This window comes from Artemia franciscana, chromosome 18 (assembly GCF_032884065.1).
Source record: "Artemia franciscana chromosome 18, ASM3288406v1, whole genome shotgun sequence".
NCBI classification, from domain to species: Eukaryota; Metazoa; Arthropoda; class Branchiopoda; order Anostraca; family Artemiidae; genus Artemia; species Artemia franciscana.
Genome location: NC_088880.1, coordinates 9,220,419 through 9,246,904, shown reverse-complemented (window position 1 = coordinate 9,246,904; position 26,486 = coordinate 9,220,419). Strand labels below are relative to the sequence as shown.

Below are 26,486 nucleotides of genomic sequence, written 5' to 3'. Positions count from 1 at the left end.
ATTACCTGATTTGTTCATGTTTTTCTTCAACATTGACATAGTTCGGTGGTTGTCCTTGTGGTTCATACCGAGTGGGTTGTCGCTTAGTCATATCGAAACTTGATGACCGCCCATGGACTATTTCTTGGGAAGAGGCAGGCCTCTAAAAAACAAAACGAAAAACAAACATCAATAAGACCGGTATTTTTTTTTTTTTTTGTGACTGACTACAAGCATGGTTGAATGCCATCAGTCTTTTATTTCATTCTTTTGCTCATAAGATTTGTCCGAAGAATCCCCCGGGAAAGGACTAGAATCCTTTGGGACCTTGGACTTCAGTTGACCTATAGTCAACTTTATGTGTTTTGCCATCAATAGTCATATTCATAGCTGCTCGGATTGTTTTAGTCACAAATACTAGTTGCCTTTCCATATCTGCTGTTATTGGGTAAAATCAGAGGGTAATCACTTTAGGACGTTGGGAATTTTACTCGGATTTTACAATTTTTGGAAAAGGTGGCCTTAAGAGCATTTGAAAAGCATTCTATTTAAGTTTCTCTGGTTTAGATTTTGGCGGCACGTTCTTACCACACCCCTCCCCGAATTCAAAACCAAAGCTGTACCCCTGGCAATGGGTCATTTAATTTTATAATTTAATAATTTTTTTTTAATTTTTTAATTTCAATTTTGTAATTTTGTAATTTTAGTTTTTTAATGTCATTTAATTTTATAATTTAATTTTATAACATATTACCATACTGGCAAAGCAAGAAGCCTTCGACATTTGAACCTTGTCAGATGTAGAGGCACGGGGCATTTTTTCAGAGTAAAAAACAATAAGTAAATAAGCCACAAAAAAAATGAAAGAAGAAAAAATCTGCTAACCAAGACTAGAACACTGGATGCTACAATGATGACAGTGGTCAAATGTGGTTCTGGAAGGCGGGCGTTTCGAAAGACAGAGTATTTTAACGATACTTTCTGGAGGAATTATCTATGAATACTTTTGGGGTGCATGTTCGACTGATCGCATATCAAATAAAAAGTTGCACAAAAATGTAGTCCTATCCCGCATTCTAGGGGTGTGAGAAAAATCGTGGGTTGACAAGAACACGTTTTCTGGATGAAGAACGACAAAGATCGTCCTTGTCAGTCTACCATCTAAGGTCAAACAAAAAAGGTCATTCCCGGATGGGGTGAGTGGTCATCGGAAGAATTTTAAGTAAATTGGATAACTAAATATATTAGGGAGAAGGAGCGTGCATGGCTGTGTTGGTCTCAGGATGCTCAGACTACAACGAGTTGTTGGTTGTATTAGTAATAGTAGAAGTCCAGTAGACCTTATTGTATTACAATACTGTCCTTCACTGTAATCAATTCAACCACCGTAATTAAGGGTTCAAATGCACACCCAGTCTATATGGCTGAAGTTTTGCTCTTGATGACATTAGCCTACAAATCCTTTAATTACTTAATTAACTAATTCACTTAATTAACTAAAAAGCTTCAGTAAACTAATCATTTTAGCAGTTCAAGCTTCGTATTTCTCTGTAACATTTTCAAAATTTCTTTGGTTTAATTTCATTTTAATTATATGTCCAACATCATATGCATTTTATATATTAACTTCATGTACCATTCCGTAAACATTTTAATTATATGACAACTTAAATATTAATAATTAATAAATATTTAACTAATTGAAAATTAATAATTAAAAATATATATAGTAATTCAATTTTGCTGCCTTAATTTTCATTTCTTTAGCAGGTACGTTTTGTCAGATCAGACATCGATTAAACCTGCCGATAAACTTAAAGGATATCAAAGGAAGAGCCCATTAATGGGTATGCTTATCTCAGATCCGAGAGAAGACCAACTTATACAACTCAGCTTATTACAACTAATGGGTAACATCTCTTAGTTCATCCAAACAGCAAGATATTGAACTATACCTATTCTTTTTTTTGCATTATAGAAAATAATAAGAAAAAGTAGCAATAGGATGATGAATCGGAATCGAGATTCACGACAACGATGTTTTTCAAAGAATCAAAATCATATACCGGGCAGGCAAATCTTTTTGATTCTTAGAATGATTTCGCTGTGTAATTCACCCTTAAGAAGAAGAAGAAGAAGAAGAAGAAGAAGAAAAAAAAAAAACCTTTTCTAAATTACTTGAGCTCTCTGAAACTGGATAATCAAATTTGTGTGCAATACAACTGTTTAGCTAGCAGAGTCATCATGAAACAGGTCAACTTATGAAAGTTCAACAACAATAACATTTAGAGATCAGCATATTGTTAATTTGGGCTGAATTTTGTAAACTCAGCCCAAATTAACCCATTTTCTAGCTTAACAAAGAAAGCTCCTTTTCCAAATGCATCAAAAAAGTTAGGGTAACATATTTGTTAAGTATTGCCGCAATATGTTTTTTGGCGAGTTGGTTTTTCCTGACATATCCAAATAACTGAAAACAGGGATTATCAGCCGGATTTAAGTTTTTGTGTATTGATCTATTTAGTGGAGTAAAGATCTATAATAGAGTAAGATTATCCATCTAGTGGGGTAACTTTTGTGTATTAAATTGATACAATTCTATTTCAAAAATCTAACCCATCTAATTTTTGTGTTCAATATTTTTTTCTCTCTTCTCTCTGTCAATTAGCAAGTGATTTTTTCCTCTCTGAGCTTTGACTCGTGTGTCTTTCCCCTTCTTAGGCCGAAGAACCTTTGGCAGAATAGTATAGTGCATTATTGTACGTTTAATTCATAATAAATAAGTCTTATCTCATCATTTTATTTTTCGTCATTATATGACGTGAAAATGTTTATTTTGGGAATGGTTTTTATCGTTTGTAAAACCTCATGAAATACGACACTAAAGATCGTAATTATTCTACAAGCCAACATTTTTCAGAGTTTCTAGGTTACGTGGGAGTATCTTCCCATGGAAGAATTTTTCTTAGAGGAAGAAAGTTTTCAATAAAGGGGGCGCCGCTTTTCCCAGCATTGTTTAAAAACGATCAGAAATTAAATAAAGGAACACGTTTTTTCAACTGAAAGTAAGAAGCAACATTAAAACTTAAAACGAACAGAAATTATTACATATATGAGTGGTTCGCCCCCTCGTCAATACCTCGCTCTTTACGCTAAAGTTTGAATTTTGTTCCAATTCTTTAAGGATGACCCCTGAATCAGAAAGGCCGTTTAATTAGAAAAAATAGATCTTTGGAAGTACTATAAATACTTTAGTACTTCCGATTTCATAGCCAAGATAATGCTTATGGTGTATGACTTCCCGATACCCTACGTTGTATAATTTAAATATTTTAAATTTACTGTGTTCTGAATTGGAGTTTGACTCCATTTTATTTAAATTACACTAAAAAAAAGCTTCTAAAAACTACTTCAGACAAGAAAACTTTTGATGCACACCTAGTGGACACGTTTTTAATCTCAAGAGGTAAAATGGTATCATTTACTACAGATTGTGGTGCCAGACAGTGCTCGCAGGTAGTAATTACTCGTACTTCTCAGTCCCAGCCAGCATCTCCGCGCATTTTCATCACGGGACACCCTCCCACAGTTGCCACAAATTTCATATTTTAAAATAATTTTCTTTAATCTTAATCATACCCTGCTATGATACCTCAATCACCAGCCCCTGAAAATATTGAACAAAATCGTCAAAAGAAATAAAAATATAAAAACCAAAACTATAGGATACAGGTAGAACATTTCAAAGTCCCCTTCTTTTCTTCTTCCTTTTATTCCCTGGCTTCTTAATTTTACGTGTGGGAGAATTTCCCAGGCAATAATTTTCCACAGGGGGGGGGGAGGGGGTAATTTTTAGGTATTTTTTCGAAGACCACTTTGCCTTTCTAGGACGAAAAAAAGAAGTTCAAATACGGATAAGTCAGAGACAGTGAAAACAGATACAAGGAGTTCTGGATATTTCTATTACATACAACAGAGCTTTTTGTATCTGTTTTCACTGTCAAAAAGGACTTGTCCCTATTTGAGCTTTTATTTGTTCGTCATAGAAAGGCAGTGTGGTCTTCAAAAAATACCAACGTCGTATACATGGAGATGGTAGGCACAAACAAACGTAGAACTATAAATCTAGCAACATTTCTTTTGCAATTGGAAGAAGAAGAATGTGCCACCTTCATGAAAAATTCAATTTAAAGTTAGGCAATATTAAAGCAGACAAATTTACAACTCAAGGCTTTGAATGGACCCTGATAATGAACCCTCTGACACAACCAGGTGCGAATCCAGGGGGACCTTATTTTCTGGCGCCCTCATTCACATTCAGTTCTTTTTTGTTTTCTTACTCTTTTTTTAAGTATACTTGTCAATTTGATCAATTATTCATAGGTGATCTACCCAATTAACAACAAAAAGCAAAGCTTTCCTATGAATGTAAAGAGCAAAGTTGAAAATTAAAAAGAACAAAAATTATTTATCTTCAGCCGGTTCAGTATCTGTAAAATTGGCATATAAATCTTTGATTGCTACAAAGGTTTTTCTACGAACATGGAACTTTCCCCTATTTCACGAAAATGGAAACACGTATTGAAGACAAAAGGGGTACATTCAACACGTTTCATAAACGGGGTAACACAATTATAGCTATTTGTCTATTCACAATGACATATTGAAAAGTAGCCTTGTAGCTAAAAGTTCAAAATGGATAAAAATAAACAATCTGGACACGAACATAGAATAGATAAAAGACGAAGACTGATGGCTGAATGTGCAAGGGGATCGAAGGATATTTCCAGATATTTTGGTAAAATATCCGAAAATACCCGGAAATCGAAAGGTAAGTTTTGACTAATAATAAACCCCCTCCACCCTCAAAGATTCTTAATTTCAGTTTTGTGACTAATTAAATAGCGGTTGGCCCAATAGGGCTTTCGTGTGAATAAATCAGTCTATCTATTTATTTTAACTATATAGCTAATTTGATTGACATTAGATGAATGAAAGAATTAAAAGCAATTTAGGCCAGGAACAGATACATGAGGTCGGAGGGGGCGACCCTCCTCCTCAGACACTCCTGGCACATTTATTCCGTTCTTTTTTCTTTTTGTTAAATCTTTTTTAAAATAAATTTTTAATTTGGTGCCCAACTCGAGTCACATTGGCGCCCTTACCCAAGATTTTGCTCTTGATCTGTTAGAGATTCAGACATGAAACTGCTCGCACGATCAGATTACGAATCATTTTGTCATAAAATTATACGATAAACCTCGTTTTCATGAAAAATTAATCATATAATTAAACTTGCTTGCTAGATCTTCATCATCAGAATGTGTTTTTTTTCTTTTTTTGGCATATTTGTTTTATTTTCTTTCTTGTGAGCCCGTCGATCTAGGGTATGGTGTCTAGGCTTCAATGGTGGGGATATGACAAGGCAACTTACAACATGAATTTATGCTAAGAAGTAATTTTTTTTAACTGCCCCTGTCCACTCCCCACTCAAAAAGTCTTAATTTTAGTTTTGTGACTAATTAACTAGCGAATGGCCCAACAGGGCTTCGTGTGATAAATCTGTCTATCTATTCATTTTAACTATATAGCTAATTTGGTTGAATTTAGATGAATGAAAGAGTTAAAATCAATTTAGGCCATGGGGTCGGGGGGGGGGTGACCCTTCCTCCAAGATATTTCTGGCGCCCTTATTCTGTTCTTTTTTCTTCTTTTTTTAAAATAAACTTTTTACTTTGGTCCTCACCTCGAGTCACATTGGCGCCCTTGTTCCAGTTGCCCCCCCCCCAGATTTTTCTCTAGATCCGCCCCTGGAAACAACTCTAGCCAATGAACTGGAAACTATTTATGTGCTGGAAGCACTTATTTTGTTGAGTATAAATATCGTTTGTTTTAACAGTAATACATCATTTTATCTGCTGATGACGATCATCAGTGTATTTGATTGAAATATTCAGAGCTTTTATATCTATTTTCACTACATAATAAAAGTACTTATCCCTATTTGAACTTTTATTTGTTCAGGGTAATTGTTCACGGAGGGAAGAGTTTTCCAGGGTGAATCATACTAGAATCATTACGTTATCACAGTCATTCTGGAATCATATCATTATTTACGCATCAAGTATTCTACATTAATCATTCAACCAAAACATCACCTTTCAAATGTAAATTTGATAAAATTTGATATACAGGAACAAGAAAATAATTGGTTCTGGGTAATCACATTATTTCACGGATTAAACGGTATGCGATTCAGAAGATCCATTTAATATAATTTTTCTATATATTATAAAAAAAGTTATTACTGTCTTTCCTTCAGAAGTTGGCAGAGACCAGTTTGACCGGAATCTCTATTTGGTATATTTTCCAAAAGAGAAAATCAAGAGAGATCCAAAAGCAACATTTCAAAAAACGTACTTTTTTCTACAATCTTTCTTTTCAATTTATATCTTTTCTACAGCGATTATGGTGCTTGATAAAGTATAGACGGAACCAGTACTAACGCTTCAAAAATGTATTATTTTCTACTTCTCTACAATCTTTCTTTTCAATATATATATATATATATATATATATATATATATATATATATATATATATATATATATATATATATATATATATATATATATATATCTTTTCTACTGCGATTATGGTGCTTGATAAAGTATAGAGAGAACCAGTAGCAACCATTGAAGAAACGAATTATTTTCTATAATTTTTCTTTTCAATATATATATATATATATATATATATATATATATATATATATATATATATATATATATATATATATATATATATATATCTTTTCTACAGCGATTATGGTGCTTGATATCTATAATTCCATATCCGTGCAAAATGAAACCACAACCATTGTTTTAGAGCAGAAAGAAGCCAGATACAGAAGAATGAAATAATTACCACAGAATCATGCTTCCCAATTTGACATAATTTGAAAAAAGATTCCAATGAGAGCGCAGAAAAAGAACAGTCTTTAGCTACTAGGGATTGCATGCTCTCCCCGTGGTCCAAATCCTTTGTAAGCACAAATACAAGAAAAATATTATTAGAACAAGCATAAGTAAACACGTTGCCAAAGTATAAGCTAAATTAAAGATAAATGCATCTTATTGGAAGGAGTTAAAGACAAGTTCAAGCGACATTTTCCCATAAAAAATGTAATTTTTCAGATATAGAAAGCTATTTTACAAAAGCCATATAACATGGTTTAGCTAGTATCTAAATCTTTTTCTATTTTTTCACCTTATTTCAACTCCTCATAATTACGAGCCCAGCTTTAAATGCCACATGGTTAAATGCTACATAGTTAACATGAAAATCCAACATGAATTTTGCTTCTCAGAACATTAAATATCATTTTTAGTGATGATTTTTTTTGTCACAATTATTTTCTCCCTACGATCTAAATGTTTTTGACAGAAATACAAAAAAGACTAAGATTAACACATCAGACAGAAGTGTGGCCTAATACTTTCCCCTCCCCCCCGAAGGATGTGTTTTTTTCCTTGGCTCAAACTTGATTATCAGTTTTATGAGCTTGACTTTTATACTACTATGACACATAGTTTGTCATCATTTTAAATTGGTACTGAAGAGCGACACTAGATGGTAGATAATATCTTCTTTTCCAAATTTCAATTCCAGTTCATCTTAATACATGTTATCAATGCTTTTGACCATCAAGTTTGATCATATTATCTACTATAATATAATTATCTACTATAATATACTATAACAGGGGATTTTTCAAAAAGTATGTACGAAGGTGCGTTTTTTGGGAAGGGGAGGGAGTGGAGATAAAAAAAGACATGAATTATACATGAATTAAAGAGCTGATAGAAAAAAAAAACTTGGATCAAAGTACATAGGTAACTTACAAAGGCGTATACAGATTTTTTACTTAGGGGGGGGGGGACAACTTTACAAAACGCATAAAAAAATTTTATATGCATTTTTTCTACTTTTTTACGAGCCGGAGGTAGTTAGGGAGATATGTAACCAGCTTACATGTGACCAAATAAGTATTTATTGCTATGTCTCACGGATTACATCAGGGAAGTTAGGACTAACCAATTAAGGAACACACGAAAGCCCTCAATCACACAATGGTCAGAAAATAAAATCATCTGCCAATGCAGATTGATAAATTCCCTAATATCAAAACCGGATAGATGTGTTGCTGGGCCCCTGGTCTTAATCATCAGATCGATGTCCTGCTTCTCCTATATATAAATAAAATAGATTCACTCGCGCTTTAAAATCTCCTTTCAATTCGAGCCTTCAATTTATTAAATTTTTCAGGTTTAACTATGACCAAGACAACACCTTGGCTTATAGAAAACACCTTGGCTTATAGAAAACACCTTGGCTTACAGAGAACACCTTGGCTTATAGAAAACACCTTGGCTTATAGCGATACTATTACTTTACGAGTCATCATACTAGCTGGCTTAATATTCATACCAGATGGCATACTAGCAAGTCACGATTCATCGCTTAACCAGTTAGGACTTTAGTGCTTGCTATTGGCTACTGTATGAATGACATAATGAAATGAATGAAGTTTGATTATTACTAAGTTATCTGTATGCTGTGATACAACGAAAACCTTATATAAGCTGATAAAACACTATTAAAAATTTGAAGCCTTATCCTAAAGAAAGCTCAAGGACGGAAAGTATCAGCTACTATTCGTCCAAAGTGATTTAAAGTTAAAACTATCCATGATATGGGATTAAAGCAATAGTACAGTGGAAAAATGGAGCATTGGAAAAAAGGAGGGATAAAGGACTGATGCTTTCTTTATTTTTCAAGTAAGTAAATTTTAGCTATTACTAAGTTTAGGTGGACAAGAAAAAAATAAAAAAAGGGTCGTCCCGATATTGATTCTAGCGAGGACATGGCTACAAACACCGCAAATACGTCGGGAAGACCGGATATTCAGAAGCCAGCGATAACTCAGGTTTCGTCACTGAAGCTATCATAGGACTTTGGTAAGAGGATGGACATTATACGCGAGACTCGTAGCTCAGTTCAATCAATTGAACAGCGGTTTACTGTAGCAGAAAATGGAATACAAGCACTTAAATCAGAGAAAATAGTCTTACGTTATGAATTCTTAAGGTTTAATTCTGGTACAAATGCTGTAGAAAGTGACGTTTCTTTGTTGAAAAAGACATTTTTAACCTGCAGTCAGAAGTGAAGTATTTTAAAGAAAAAACCCTTGGCATGTCTGATAGGATTATGACTGAACAGTATCAGCCCAACGAAAATAGTGATGAGATATGATATATACATTTATTAAGAAAAGAAAACAAACACTATTCGCCATTCGCCTGCCAAGAAAGGCAATAAGCTTGTAAGCCGTCCTGACCGAGTGGGTTGGTGCGCTGGATTCGGGATCCCTTGTCTGAGAGGACACGGGTTCGAATCCCAGTGTACCCAATTCTTCAGTTTGGGACGGGGGTCAGTGGCGTGACTCTGTAAGCTTTGCCAGAGTCGACCCAGCTCTAAATGGGTACCTGGAGAAATCTGGGGAAGGTAAACAGGAAGGGTGTGCAAAAGCACAGGATGGCTGGCCCCAACCCCCCATTGCACTTCCTGGCAGAAGGGCCAAGAAACGGAGATCAGCACCGCCAGTACGGACTGTAAAGTCTAATGCCGTATCCTTTACCTTTTCCTTTACCAATAAGCTTGTAAGGGCAAGCGAGGTTATCACCCTCAGCTAATTAAAACCACGTTCATATCACGCTACTCAATACAAAAGAAACTCAACTAATGAAGGAAGAAAGGAAAAAAAGAGAAAGAGGAAAAAAACAAGAAGAAGACATAATGCCTTGAATAGAATGACAACCTGGAACGGGCCTTACATCAAAATTACTCACGAAATAAAAGAAACTTCCTTACCGGTGACTTGAAAGCCGGAAGACTAGGCACATTTTTCACCCCTTCGGGCAAAATATTCCAAACATGGGGACCATAATAGCGAATCACAAAAGATGCCCGAGTAGTACTCCTAAACTCATGATATAAGTTATCAGCTTTTCTTGTATTATGATCATGACGGTCTCTATTAAAAGTAAAACGATTTTCAAAAGCAGAGGTGAGCAGGCAACCAATAGTGTGGTTGTATGGAATGCAGTCTGTGAGGATGAAGATCAAGCTTAATGTTTGTTTACTGAGATATGTACGGATGGACTAAATTTACCAGTGATGCCTCATTTTTCAGTTGTTGCAATAAAAAGGATAAGAAATATTTTAAGGTTAACGCAAAAAACGTCGGAGTAAGATTGAAATACTAAAAAATGGGAAGAAGTTTAAAGGAAAAAAGATAGCAAACCAGGAAAACACTTATGTGAGTGATGATGCCCTATTTTCAGAGAGAAAGGCAAGAAAAGGGTTATATGAAAAAACAATTGTATCTTAAATCGATGGGTATCATTTCGTGGGTATCAACCACAGCTCCACCATATACTTAGTTTGAACGTCCGGTTGGTAGGAAAGTAACGTTTGATTATGACGAATGGATTGAAGGACTAACAAATGAACCTCCCTCTTCCATAGCATCCAGAATTGCTAAAAAATTCCTGATTTATTGAATGTGCTTATTTTATTTATTGATATTTGTGAGTAAATAATTTTATATTGTTGTTTATGAGAAAATTTTTGAGTGGGTGGTAGCAGGCTGATGTCTCGTTGAATTCTCTTGCTTTGTGTCATGAAGAGCTCACTAATATTTTTTTTTTTTAATTGTACGTCCGCTTTGACGGAACATATTGCGTTATTATATTTTGCTTGTACTTCCACATTTTTTCCTGTTTTCTCATCCTTTATTTTCTTTTTTTTATCAGGATTTTCTCTACTTTTGTCGCTTAGCTCGCTGTATAGTAATGTGATTTTTGTTAATTTACACTTTCCCGGTTTCCGTTCTTACAGACTGATTAATTTAAATGGCGAGTTTGAATAGAGAAAGATTGGGTTTTCTTGAAAGTGAAACTATGAAACTACATGGTATTGGGGTGAGCTCATGAAGAGCTCACTAATATATTTTTTTTTTTTTAAATTGTACGTCCGCTTTGACGGAACATATTGCGTTATTATATTTTGCTTGTACTTCCACATTTTTTCCTGTTTTCTCATCCTTTATTTTCTTCTTTTTTTTTATCAGGATTTTCTCTACTTTTGTCGCTTAGCTCGCTGTATAGCAAGGTGATTTTTGTTAATTTACACTTTCCCGGTTTCCGCTCTTACAGACTGATTAATTTAAATGGCGAGTTTGAATAGAGAAAGATTGGGTTTTCTTGAAAGTGAAACTATGAAACTACATGGTATTGGGGTGAGCTCATGAAGAGCTCACTAATATATATTTTTTTTTTTTTTAAATTGTACGTCCGCTTTGACGGAACATATTGCGTTATTATATTTTGCTTGTACTTCCACATTTTTCCTATTTTCTCATCCTTTATTTTCTTCTTTTTTTATCAGGATTTTCTCTACTTTTGTCGCTTAGCTCGCTGTATAGCAAGGTGATTTTTGTTAATTTACACTTTCCCGGTTTCCGTTCTTATAGACTGATTAATTTAAATGGCGAATTTGAATAGAGAAAGATTGGGTTTTCTTGAAAGTGAAACTATGAAACTGCATGGTATTGGGGATAGAATACTAAATAGAAGCATCCCACTACGACTACATTTGTAAATAATGATCTAGACCAGAGTTGTAAAGTGGCGTCTATTTTCGTAGATATTGTAAAAGCGTTCGACACTTTGACCATACAATTTTATTGTAGAAGGTAGACATCTGTGGAATAAGAGGAAAAACATTGAAGCTATTTCAATCCATTTTGAGTGGTAGGACACAGAATGTAGAAATGTCTGGAGCTAAATCGAGTAAAAGAATATTTGAATTTGATGTGTCCCAGGGTTCTGTTTTATGCCCCCTTTTATTCCTAGTATGTATCAATGACTTAAGCTTTTCTATAATGAGTTTGATAAATAATTTTCAAGGTTTATATACTAATTCTAAGGTCAACTTTCCCAGTCTTGCTGATGATACCCATTTTACTGTGGCAGAAAAGACTTCAGTTCATTTAATAAAAATAATGAAAAGGGTATACTATGCAGAGATAAGTGGATGAGAGAACAATAAACTTTTGTTAAATCATAATAAATCAGAATTTCTTATATATGGAAAGTGTTCTAACTATTACCCTTGTTTTAAAGATGTACAAATCTATAATTATGTAATCAAGCGTACCAATAATATCAGATATCATAGTGTGATTGTTCATAAATGCTTTAGTTTTAAAAATCATATATCTATTATTGGTAGCAAAATTGCAAGAAATGTTGGAATGATGAGAGAGTTAAAGAATATATTCCCAAATTATTCGCTGAGATTAGTTTATTTCTCTTTAGTCCGAACGTATTTGGCTTATTGTTTGAGTATATGGTTTAGTAGGTTTTCAGTCTACCTGAAGGAACTGAAGGAGCGTTGACCGGAGATAGCAAAGAAACGTCAGTTAGATATCAATATGTAGAGTTAAATATTATCCTTTCGTCAGGTCTAGAAAATTTTTATCATGCATTACTCATGTATAAGTTTATTCCAAAGTTGTTCTTCAGTGTTGCCTAAATTTATTTACTTCTGGTGATAAAATATACAATTATCCTACGCGGTATGCGAATAAAGTGGGGACACCCCAAGTCGTTAGAACTAGATCTTTATTTTCCAACGTCACATTGGGCCAAATGTTTGGAATAGTTTGCCCAAATTTTTGAAAAGTCGGCAAATGTGATGGATTTCGTAGATCTTAAAACAGTTTGTCTCCAGTTGTAGGATTTTGAAAAATCGTTAAATTCAATTTCTTTAGCTGTTGAGTTCCCAAAAAAAAACATTAAATGCAAATAAATTGTTTAATTTTTTGTTGGATGGAAACAGGGATCTTTTGAGTTTATTGGTAGGTGGAATGTGTTTTTGTTTGAAAGGGTTGTTGCCACCAGGAGTAGGGGAATTTTTTTTCTTACTTTTCTCTTTTTATATTTATTTCTATGTTTAAGGGGTTACTCCAAGCAAGCAAAAACTTACGGGGGGTTAATTGTTTTGTTGTATTGCTTTTTTGACTTTCTTGAATAAACCCCGTTATCAAATTGAATTGAAATTGATTGTACCTTCTAGATATTGTCAAATTCTATCTTAGAGGTTCATTATTTCGATTGGCTGGCGTCCATACTGGTCAGCGAAAGAGGCGACATTAAGTTTTGAGCACATATAGGTTTTTCTAAACAGTCCAAGTTCGTCTAACTTCAAAAAGAGTACTAAAAATGTTTATGTAACTTAGGCTTAAGTGAGTTGTTGGTTTAAAAGTTGGTTATTCCCCTTGCCGGGTTAGGTTTTGGAAAAAGAGTTTTAGTTTACTTGTTAATATATACTGAGGGACCCCTACGTTTAACTTACAAAATTGATGGTACCTACACATCTAATTCGACTGCCAGTACTCAAATTGCCCAGTGTGTTTTGGCAGTGACAACGAGATGACACACGACGACGGGAAAACCCGAAAATATGCTTCACAGGATATACGCTTCAATTATTTTAAGCAAGGAAGACATGCCCTTTTACAATCGCTTTTGCCCGAAAACCCGAAAATATACTTCACAGGATATGCGCCTCAATTATTCTAAGTAAGGAAGACATGCCCTTTTACAATCGCTTTTGCCCGAAAACCCGATAATATGCTTCACAGGATATATGCTTCAATTATTCTAAGCAAGGAAGACACGCCCTTTTATAATCGCTTTGCCAAAGTGGGATAATGTATAAGGAGCTGACCTCGTAAAAGATGAATGAAGGCTCTTCACTGACACCCTGTGTGCCTCCTCGACGTACAGGAGGTATGATCAAGAGGTTTGGAGGCACTTAACGTACAGGTTGTAAGGTTTCAGGTAAGGAGCGAAAAATAACATTACTACTGTACTCAAACACCTTAAAGATAAAAACGGATATTTCTCTTCTTTATCTATGTTTTGGTTGGCTATTCTCTAACATATTCTAATATATATTCTCTAATACATTCTAAAATATATTCTCTAATATATTCTCTATATTGGATTATGGGTTCTCTTGTAGTATTGTTTCCTTTTTACCATGGGGGTCAACTTAATAGAATAAGAGGCGCCCAGAAATTCGGGTACCCCTAATACGCCTGCCAAGTCTGCCAATATGCCTCCCCCTCCCAAGATGGTCGAATCGGGGAAACGACTATTTCTATTTCTAATTTAATCAGGTCTGGCCCTGATACGCCTGCCAAATTGTATCGTCCTAGCTTATCTGGAAGTGCCTAAACTAGCAAAATCGCTATATGGCAGTTGGTAAACTGTTGGCTAAAATAAGTAAGCCAACCAAAACATAGATAAAGAGGCTTACTTATTTTAGCTAGCAGGGAATTAAAAGATAAAAGTATAGTACTATCTAATATAAAAAAGCACTGAAAACACTAAAAAGCTAGAAGCTTACCAGCCACTGAAATTTGTCAACTATGAAAAACAAATCAATTATGAAATTACCTGTCTTGTTCTAGGATGATCACCACTTCTCTGAGTATGATGATAAGGTGGAGGTCCCCTTGAATCGGAAGGAGGGATTCTGGGCCGTGAACTTGGCGGTATCAGGTCCGCAAAACCCTGCAAATGATGATAGGTAACGTTGAAGCAAATAACATAGAAAACTTACTGAGACCAAACGATAAAATTCTTACATACTACGGCGATATATGTGAGAAAAGAAAACATTCTTACGATGAGGGATTTTACGACAAAACTGAAAAAAAAAAAATTATTAGAAATTTCTGCACTCGAAAACTTGCTGATTCAATATCAGCAAGAAAAAAAAAGTGGTTTCGAGTTTCCGGCTGATTTATGATAAGTTGGAGGTCCACTTGAATCTTGAGGAGGGATTTGGGGCCATGAACTTGGTGATGGAATGCGCAAAAAATTTATATCTATCTCCTTTTTTCAGTTATATATCAGTGAACTAAGGGGATACAACACATTTTGCCAAAAAAAGAGAACGAAATATAATACGACAATGTTTCATTTAATACTCAATATTATTCAGCTTTTTTCAATATTTTTCATTATTATCTATTATTTTATTATCCAGCAGAAACCAATTCATTCAGTAGCCATCAACAAGACAAAGCTGAATAACATAGAATTAGATGGAGGATTCCATCTCTTCTTTAGCAGCATTAGGAAGGACATATAATTTTATATAATTTAATATACTTATAGTTTAATTTAATAGCTTTATTTGAGTTGCTAAGACTTTTTTAAGATGTTGCATAGCCTTATTTTTTACAAAACAAAAAGACATGAAAGAGAAATTTAGCCCCCTTCTAAAAAAAAAAAAAAAAAAAAAAAAAAAAAAAAAAAAAAAAAAAAAAAAAAAAAAAAAAAAAAAAAAAAAAAAAAAAAAAAAAAAAAAAAAAAAAAAAAATCCAAATTACCCTCTAAGATCGAACACGGAAGCAAACAAACCCGTCGTTACAGTTTTTACAAATGGTTGCTCCTAAAGCCACCCTATGCAGACCATTTTAGTGAATATTTTCATGTAAGTATAATTATAATAGATGTCTTACCAAAATGTGTACTTATACAGCCATTCTAAGTACATATCTTTTGGACTCAAGTTCGCATCTTTTGGACTCAAGTAAATATCTTTTGGACTTAAGTACATATCTTTTGGACTCAAGTAAATATCTTTTGGACTCAAGTACATATCTTATGGACTCAAGTACATATCTCTTGGACTCAAGTACATATCTTTTGGACTCAAGTACATACCTTTTGGACTAAAGTACATACCTTTTGGACTCAAGTACATATCTTTTGGACTCAAGTACATATCTTTGGACTCAAGTACATATCTTTTGGACGTAAGAATATAGATAAGTGCAACATTGCTATGGCATACAAGCTAAACCATTTTTCTTTTTATGGAACGAAGAAAACTTACATTAAACAAAAATTATCACATGCAATAATAATAATTCATTTATCACCCACTTTAAACAAGAAACAAAGTTAATCACATACAGAAAAAAGATGGATAAGGCCATAGTAATATCTGTAGAGATATCTGTCACAAAACACTTTTTTATCAGTTTGTATTCCGGTAAGAACGAGGCATGAGGGGGTGTACAAAACCACACCCCCTGGGTGCACAAGTATCTATATTCTTACTCAACTTGTATCTATATTACTTGTATCTATATTACTCAACCTGCTTATCACAGCAGTAACAAATACTTTCCGCATATTGACATTTAACCACATTCCCCAGTATCTAGCCTATAGGATACACTACACTACTAAATTTTCTAGTATATGATTTTTCAAGATGCTTAATATATTCTCTAAATTGGAGCATGGATTCTCTTCTAGTATTGTTCCTTTTTTCATGGGGGTCTAGTAAAAAAATTATTAATAGAATAAGGGGTACCCAGAAATCTGGGAAACTTTAGACTTTCAGAGGGAGGAGGAAGCCTCCCCCTTACGTCCCCAAAAAGGACTAACAGATACCTCTATTTCAAGAATCTGATAATAATTATGAGCTAAACAACTCAAGATTCCTTATATTTCAAAAATCAGGTAATTATTATGAGCTATGCAACTCAAAATTCTTTATATTTCAAAAATCTGGTAATTATTGTGAGCTAAGCCCCTCAAAATTTGCTTTTGATTTTCTGTTTAGTTCTTGCGCAAAATTTACGCTTTTTAATTTACCTTAGATATAATGGTTATTCTGGGTAATTTGGCTATTCTGGCTAATTATTGAAGCTAATATGACTATGTACCCCATCTAAGGTTGTTCACACGACCTATTTCTTCCAATCAAGTGACAAATTGCTGGAACGACGATTGTTAAACGGAGTAAACCATCTTTTATAGTAGACTAATTACCACAGCAAAGATGACTATGATCACTAATTACAACAACAAAGACGACTATGATCACTAATTACCACAGCAAAGATAACTATGATCACTAATTACCACAGCAAAGACGGCTATGATCACTAAATACTATAGCAAAGATGACTATGATCACTAATTACAACAGCAAAGATGACTATGATCACTAATTACAACAGCAAAGATGACTATGATCACTAATTACCACAGCAAAGACGGCTATGATCACTAAATACTATAGCAAAGATGACTATGATCACTAATTACCACAGTCAAGATCACCAAAATGACACAAAGTACTGCAGCTCAGATGGCTACGATAACTAACTGCAACAGTTGAGGTGACAAGAACAAAGACTGCTAGCATGACTATAAGATGACTTAGATGTCTGAATTATTATCTTCAACGGCGAAATATTTTTTAGATACACTCTAAAGTGTAATGTAAAAGTGTACACTTTTTTAAAGCGTAATGTAGTAAGTGCTAGTAATGTTGTATCAGAGAAGAATCAACAACCCTGAAGTCGGTTTCTTTTTCTCGCTTCTTCTGTAGCATTTATTCACACCCTCTGGATTACCATTGGTGGGGGGGGGGGATTTGATGACGGGTACAGAAGACATATAATATACTAATTACCGTTTTTCGATGTTTAAATATTTTTCATAATTCTATATTATTGTCGCAAATTCCCTATATCTCAAATTTGACTGTCGGTGTTTAGCTAATGTAAATGCGGTATTTAGACAAAAGCAGTGAATTATCAACCGTATTTGGGGAGGAAGCACCTCCCCCCTTCTTTACTCAAAAATAAGATCAGAACGATGAACGGGGAAGGTAAAAAGAAATTTTGATTTTTTTTTTATTTAAAATCCGCTCTTGTATTTTGAATATGAAATTAAAAGTAACCATTTTTTTTAGATGCGAGCTTTGTACTCCTCTTTACCAAGCACCTGCTTATCATCCTTGAATAAATTGCATATTGATCGTATCTGTCATTTTTTGTCATTTGTCGTATATGTCTGAAGTAAATGCCAAAGATTATTTGCTCAGCTATTCTCAAAAGAAGGATCAGAAAGCCAAAGTATGTTCCAAGGTCGTATCCAGATGGAGGGGGTTGCGGGTTTGACCCCCACCCCCTGGAATATTTGTCCGACTCTTAAAAACATAACAAAAACACATAAAAACAACAACAAATTTTTGATGCTTATTTTAGATTTTTATTTAAACAGCTTCCCCAAACAAAATTCCTGGATACAGAGCTAATATGTTCAATCTCATTTTGATCCTCTTTATCTGTCTTGTTTTTTTTTTTAATCCTCCTTTTGAAAACAGCTTAGCACAGGTTATTAGCAATTATCTCAGGGTATGAAAACGTCAGATACGACCATTAAGAGTGACAGCAATAAAATATTATATATATATATATATATATCTTTTATGATAAGGTATACTATATATTTATAATTGTTACCGGGGGACCCATCCCACGTTCGACTAGTCTTCTATATTGCTCTTGAACTTTTCGCTGCTCTTCATCAGCTGGTGTTCGACTTTCTTCTCTTTCGACTTCATTGGCAGGAGGCTCTGTCGTAGCTCTCAACCTCTCATGAGGCAAAGTTCTCCTCAACATATGCCGACTAAGTTCATGGCTGTCTGCATACTCACTTCGACTGACAATTTCTAACGGTGCATCATCCTTCCGATGCTTCCCAAATCTGTCAAAATGATTAAATTGAATTAGAATGAATTAGAAAAGACATTTGAGTCATATCTATACATTGGGGGGGGGGGGGGGGGAGATGTCCAGCCATAAATTTACCCCCCCCCCCCGCCCTCTCTGGGAAAGTTTGAGAAACTTAGGCGTTGCAAACCACGTTTTTTAATTTTGGACGGCCACAAAACAGCTAAAAATAGAAGTTGATATTCTTCACAGAGTGTCAAACCTCTCGTGACCTATCAATTAAACAGAAAATACATGGTTTATGATTGAAAGTTTTCATAAAATTGTTTATCCTGTGACATTGTGACCAGGCACTCTCATATTATACAGTTTGGCGGAGGGTGGGGGTGTGACTAAGTCAAAGGATGCATTTCCTTTGCATTTGATACAACTATATATGCATTATTTTTATATAATTACTTACTTTTATATTTTATTACTTTTTATTTATATTTTATATAGTTTCTATATTTCATAAAAAATTTTAAACAAAAGAAAAGTAACCACAAGGTTAATTAAGTTTGGCATTCCAATTAACTACAAAAGAAAACATAAAAGTTATAAAAACATATCTGATGACAAGAAGAAAAACAAAACAAAAAAAAACTCTAAGCAGCTTTGTGTAAACTTGTAAACTAGCTACGTGAAATGAAGGAAAAGAGAAGAAAAGAGAACATGAGGCAAAAAGTAAAAAAATAGATTATATCAAGGAAAATAGTAAGTTTCATAAAACGGAAATATAAATGAATAAAAATAAATCAAACGATCTATGAGTAATTTACAAGAAAATATCACCCACAAAAAGGGCTATTTGGATTGAGGGGCATTTTGACACGAAGTTATCGCTGAGCTGTTTTTACATTCATTTAACAGAAGAAAAATAATTGTATTAAATATATCATACACCATAAAGACATCTTCATTATCTTTTGTAGCGAAGTCTTTTTCTTTGTCACCTGCTATTCTTTAAGGAAACAAAATCACCACATTTTTTTTATGTTTGTTATACAATTACTAAAAAAATATTGTTGCGTGCGTTCTCGCCTTCTTTGTCAAACTGAATCGTAAAATGAAGCACGAGGAAAACTTTAGTTGTTTAATGAATAAGCCCAACGAAACGGTTGTAGCATCCAGTTTATTTTCATCTGATAATTGAACAGTACAACTCCCAATAGGGCCTGAAATCCTGAAAAAAGCCCGAAATCCCTGCAAAATGGTGACGTTTGACGTGAAGGTCAAATTCTTTCGATATGATTATACATATATGTATCCTTGGAGATCCTTGGGCAATTATTTTGAGGCAACAGTTTCTGTTTTTTGTAGTTAGACATCCATTTGTTCTTTATTTTTCTTGTGTTTGTGTATTCTTTTCTAGTGTGTTTTTCGCTTTACCTTCACCAAACGCCCTTTACAGGGATCCTTAAAGTCCCCTCGCTTGAATTACAAGAAACATGACTTATTTTCAGGCAATTATTTTCCAACCTTTACCGGGGGTTTAAAGTTGTCCCATCTCCCCATACTTTATGCAAGCAGGAATGTATAAGGACCTTTTATTAATGTTAATTCTCAGGTAATTAATACAATCAGGTAATTAATAAAATATAGAATTCCACTGTCTTACGAAAAGAATTCCCTATGTTCTTCTTGTTGTTGATGTTTATGTGATAAATTTTCTCGGTCTCTTTAAACAAGTCAGCAATGCCTTGGAATTTTTAAGGTGCTTGGTACTTACCCTAAGGGACTTCCACGGTTGCATACTTGACCTTGCAGCAGGGCAAGGCGTTTTCCACCTCACCTATTATCTGAAATTCAGATGTTGTGTTGGAATTTATTTAACCATTAGTCCTTCAGTCTTACGACAGCTGAGCTTGCGGTGTCACATCATTAGCCCCTGCCAAAAGGCAAAGGATTGGCGACACAAGAATTTGAACCCCCGTCCCAAAGTTCAACTGTAATGTTTAAAAGGGTAATTGAACAAAATATAGGCTAGTGGGAATATGCAAAATTAAGTGATTGAAGTAACATTTTATAATCAGAAGCAAATGTGGATTCTATTGATATGTAACTAAATGGATAAATATAACAGAATAAAATAGCTTAATTAGTTCCTCGAGAAAGATGCTTTTGTAGATGAGTCAATTAACGAATAATTTGAAGTGTTTAATCTTGAATAATTTTAATAATTCCGTATTAATGCACAACTTAGATTTACGTCAGCGTTTATTTCTAGAGGTTTATCATGATGCTTTTTTGTTTTTGTTTTTTTGCTCATTGTCAGCTAATTTTCCACCAACATTCCTTAATTTCAAACTTGGCGCCCGCTAAGCGTAAAACCACATATCTACATATGGAACTGTTTTGCATTAAAATGCATATTGAAATATTTTGGCTTAAAATTCATATGAAGATGGTGGCTTTGGTTTCCATTTAGTCTCAGGATTAATTACATCCTTCATCACAAGCCGGTCTTACAACTTTCTAATTAGTTTCCAGGATTATTATATAGCAGTGTTTTAGCTCGCAAAACTTTTAATTAATCTTAACTCACCAGTGAAAAACATTCAATTTGGCAACCTATCATATTATACAACTATAGCTAAGCTTCTTACAAGTACGCGCAGTCACAATTTATAGGGGTGGTATAGGGGTATTTGATGTCTTCAACCAAGATAAAACCCTCATAAAAGTACACCTTTATTTGTCCTAAGACCCACCTCCCTACTGAAAAACTCGAAAATTATGATCTGAAAATTTATTTTTGATTATTGCGAAAAAATTCGAAGAAAAAATATTCCGCAATTAATCAAAAGATTCTATTTTAATCTCTTAACTACAGTAGCCCAAAAGCTGCTTCCTCGGGATTGGTTGAAATTAGCACTATCCACACTCTCCATACTCCATCAAAACAACTGGAATACCCCAAATACCCCAGAAGCTGCTTGAAATACCCAAAAGCTGCTTGAAATACCCCAAAAGCTGCTTGGGGTATTTGAAATACCCCAAAAGCTGCTTCCTCGGGATTGGTTGAAATTAGCACTATCCACACCCTCCATACTCCATCAAAACAACTGGACAGACAGACGTGATATTTTGCTTAACCAATTTTCGTCAGAATATAATTACCTGAAAACAGACCCCAATCCCCTTAATAGACTAGACTTCTTAGTTTTAGAAACTTTCTTCACATCTCCAGGTGTTCTTCCATATAGATTCTGATCGGCTAAATCCAAAGCTACCTGCGGCACACCACTTCTTAAATCTAAAAGAAATAACCAAATTAGAAAGACGCTCTAGGGAAAGGGGCGTATACTCTTCCACACAACTTCTATTCAGTTAAAGAAAAGCTACCTACGGAAAAATACTTATCAAATAATAAAGAAATAGCCAAGTTAGCAGCCTGCTCAAGGGAAAGGGGCGAATATAATCCCACACAACTTCTACTCAGCTAAAGTAAAAGGTACCTATAGCATACAAGAGGGAAGAAGAATACCGCAAAACTTCTGCTCAGCTAAAGCAAAAGCTCACTATGGCACATCATTAATTTAGTTTCAAAAAAATAACTAAGTTAAAGAAATTTCCTAGGAAAAGGGGCGTATATTCTTCCGCAAAATTTCCGCTCAGCTATGTCTATAGCTACCTTCGTAATTACTTTACGTTTTGTAATTTTTTTTTTTTCAGTATTAACAAACTGATTGATTGATTGACCTAAGGCGCTAATTAAGCCTAAAACGAATAGCCAGGTCAATGGGACTGGACGTACGTTTTCACCCAAACAGGTGATTCCCCCCCCCCTAAACAGGTCAGCTCAGCTAAATCTAAAGCTACTGGGGGAACACTTCTGAGCCACTTGCAGACTGACAGATTTAGATGAATCAGTCAGTCTTCAATCCGCCATTGGATGGAAAATAGCAATAAAAAGCGCGACACTTTCAATTTCTAAGTCTCCCAAATTTGAGCATTTACCAAATCATTTCTTAATCGCTATTATTTAGATAACTTCGAAGACCACTCTGCCTTTCCATGACGAAAGTAAAACAGTTCAAAATAGAGATGAAACCTTTTTATTGACAGTGAACAGATACAAAATTTAACTGGATATTTCGAACACATATACAGTGTTCATCATCAGCAGTAAAACTCAACTGATGAAAAAAAGGTGAATAGTAATGTTCCCCAGACCAAGACACATTTTGCAAAGGAAACTGTTTTTCAATGTTAGTGTTGCTGATTATCTAAGTAATTTTTTATTTTCCGTTCTTTTTCCTGCAGCCACCACGAATCCAAACACAGCACTAAGAACTTGCAGTAATGTTTCCAAGACCAAGACACATTTTGCAAAGGAAACTGTTTTTCAATGTTAGTGTTACTGATTATCTCATTTTCCAAATAAACCGTTCACCCACTCCCCCCCCCAGATGATCAAATCGGGGAAACAACTACTTCTAATTTAATCTGGCCTGGTCCCTGATACGCCTGCCAAATTTCATCGTCCTAGCTTATCTGGAAGTGCCCAAACTAGCAAAACCGGGACAGACAGACCGACAGACAGGCAGTCTGACAGACCGACAAAAATTGCGATCGCTATATGTCACTTGGTAAATACCAAGTGCCATAAAAAAAGGTAAACAGTAATGCTTACCTAATTAAAGTAAACAGTAATTTTTCTGTGCTAATATTGGCATTTTCAGGCCTAAAAAGATCCTATGAATGCAAAACGCTGCGATTCTGTTCTATCATGGACAGAAAATGTAAAATGGATTTTTCCAAATTTTTCTATAGCATAGAAAAATAGAAAGATTATATTTTGTTGCCTAATTTTGTTTATCCTATACATCACTTAAACCACTTTTCTTACCGTATATACCACTTTTTCTTTTCTAAATTTTGTTTGTCCACTTTATATTTTCTTTCCCCACTTGTTAAATTTAAATTTTACCATCGTCTTTTATATTTCTTTGACCCAATTTTGTTTACTGTGTAAGCCACTTATACCACTTTTCTTACGGTATATAGCTCTTTTATTAATTTTCTTTGCCCACTTATCTAACTTTCAACTTCACCATCTTCTTTTATATTTTCTTTACCGTATACCACTTATACCAGTTTTCTTACCGTATATACCAATTTTTATTTTCTATATATTCTTTGCCCACTTTACACTTTCTTTGTCCAATTATCAATAGTTTTAATCTTACCATCGTCTTTTATGTTTTCTTTGCCGATTTTTTCTTCTAAAGGAGTTGGTTGGCTTTTTTCTCTTTCATCCCATGAACGCATTGGCTTAACACCAGGTCCCATGTATGGATAATTTGAATCATTCTGCATTCGTATCTAAAAAAAAGAAAAAAAAAAGTAGAACTAGTGTATCTTATGACAGCATAGTAAAGATGCATGACATTGTTTAAATCAAATTATTTTATTTTCTAAGTTACATCGAGGTAAATTCTAATTCAGATTCGTACCAATAAACACAAAGTAGAGAAAAAGACAAAGTAAACAAAAAACATACAGTGTAGCAGCAATCAGTGTAGTAAAATATAGCTAAAGTAGTAAATAAAAAAAGTACTATATAGTCAAAAATGCAGTAAAATATAGCACAAATCAATATAGTAAAAATGTAGCAATCGGTAGTCAGTTATTCAAAAATCTATCTTGGGAAATCTTGGGTAACGACCTTGGATAAAAGAAGAAAATTTTCAGATTATCAACAAAAATAGAAATAAAAATTACATTTGTAGTTAGCACACACTAGAAGATAAATCAAAAAGATGAAAAAACACTAAACGAAAAAAATAAGAAAACACATCTGACAAACTACTGTTATATCTTGGTCTTTTACCTTTTTTAAGGTAAAAAAGTAAAAATAGTTTAATGTGTAAACTATTTAATTTAGTTAGTTTTTTTCTTTCTTTTCTTCCGTTGATAGAGGCCTTTGGATGTGAAGCTAAAATATTTGCATTTTTATTAGAAGGCCAACGCACAATTTTATTTTATTTATTTTAATTCAGGTCCTTAAATGTAAGTTTCACCCGTTAACATATGTCCATTTCATTTTAAATATAAGCGTTAAGACAGTGTGGTTTAGCTTAAGAAAGGTCCCTTTACCTAAATAAAAGTCAGCAATATATCATTAGATATGTTTTTCCATTATTTACTTTTATGAAGCTCATCAATTTGGCCTCTGATCGGCTCCACTTTTAATATTACCAAGTACTGCATTCCATTTATTAACACTAGTATTTCGTTATGCAAGAACTGGTAAAAAGAAATCGAACAGAATTTTCGAAAATTTTAGAATTCCTTCCTCAGAAAATTGCTCAGTAAACATATTCAGATAGAAAAATAATACCATCTAATCACGCAATGTAATTTTACCCTATGGGAATGAGGGGTAAAACCCCTCCCTCATTCGTTTCCAAATAGTAAAATTTTATCATTGCATGTTATTCTTACCTAACTATTTCAATTTAAATTAACAGGCATATCCTGTCCATAACTGTAAGTCATAACTAGAATTATTATCAAAGAGTGGAGAATTCCTTGAATTGACCGTTTTCAGTATGCCCCAAGAAATTTCCACTGAGGTAGCTCAACACCAGCTAAGGGTAACCTTAAACGGATGACAGGAATTAAACTAAATAAAAAAAAAAACAACTGCAATTAAGAAGCAACATACAACAATAAAAAATATTATATATATCAAAGGGACGACCCTTTTCTCACCCCTCACTCTTAACGCTAAAATTCGACTTCTTGTTACAATTTTTTTTTTAGAAAGACTACTCAATCACAAGGGTCGTCAAATTTAAATGAAAAGTATCTTTCAAAGAACTTTAAGACTTTAGCAATTAAACAACATAATAAAATGGTTGTTAGGGTATGGAAACTCAGAATATAAGATGTGGGTTACTAAAGGTACACATAGTTGGCTCAAATTTTCAAATTCAATAAGCTATTTTTAAAGAACTTCAAAACTTTAGCAATTGGGTTACTAAGGATATACTTAGCTGGCGCAAATTTTCAAATTGAATAAGCCGGAGGAAGACGTGATTCAAGTCCCAACAAAACTATTGGAGTTTCCATAGCTAAGGTGAGCTTTTATTATATTGAAATGTTACCAAGGTGAGCTTATACTATTAACCCCTATTTTGTATTTTGAATAATCAGCGTCTTCCTGACAAATAAAAAAAAAAGATTATGTTTAATATCTTCTATTTTAAGCTACCAATAGGAAAGACAGGATGGGAATAGCTTCTACTCACTTCATGCACCCTAGTTTGTAACGATTCCAAACTTGATGACTTTTTAAGGCCAAGTGAAGGACCAGTTTCTTTCTTTTTCCGAATTTCGGCATCTATAAATAATAATAAATTATTAATTCACAACAAAAAAAGATATGGCATATAATAAAAAAGCAAAACAATGCAATTGCAAACATAGATAAATCCTGGTCCACGTGATTTTTGTGTATTTAAATATACATACAAATACATATAATTATGATAAAACTGGTCTTTGGCATAAGAGCCAAGACATATTATTCTAATAAAATCCCTCTTCTCCTCCCCCAATATAATTATGATAAAACTCGTTTTTTTGGCATAAGAGCCAAGACATATTATTCTAATAAAATCCCTCTTCTCCTTCCCCAATATAATTATGATAAAACTAATTTTTACCATAAGAGTCAAGACATATTATTCTAATAAAATCCCTCTTCTCCTCCCCCAATATAATTATGATAAAACTAGTTTTTGGCATAAGAGCCAAGACATATTATTCCAAA

At 33.9% G+C, this 26,486-nt stretch overlaps 1 protein-coding gene across 1 annotated transcript in view; it reads right to left on the bottom strand.

Annotated features, from left to right (window-relative positions):
• Positions 1-26,486, bottom strand: part of LOC136038372 (partitioning defective 3 homolog) — a 183,756-nt gene that overhangs the window by 15,749 nt on the left and 141,521 nt on the right. The window contains exons 16-22 of the mRNA XM_065721442.1: positions 25,963-26,054; positions 23,896-24,031; positions 21,824-21,959; positions 18,452-18,695; positions 14,571-14,687; positions 6,907-7,020; positions 6-142 (exon numbers count right to left, since the gene is read on the bottom strand). Of these exons, the coding sequence (XP_065577514.1) occupies positions 6-142; positions 6,907-7,020; positions 14,571-14,687; positions 18,452-18,695; positions 21,824-21,959; positions 23,896-24,031; positions 25,963-26,054 (976 nt within the window). The remainder of the gene's footprint in view (positions 1-5; positions 143-6,906; positions 7,021-14,570; positions 14,688-18,451; positions 18,696-21,823; positions 21,960-23,895; positions 24,032-25,962; positions 26,055-26,486) is intronic.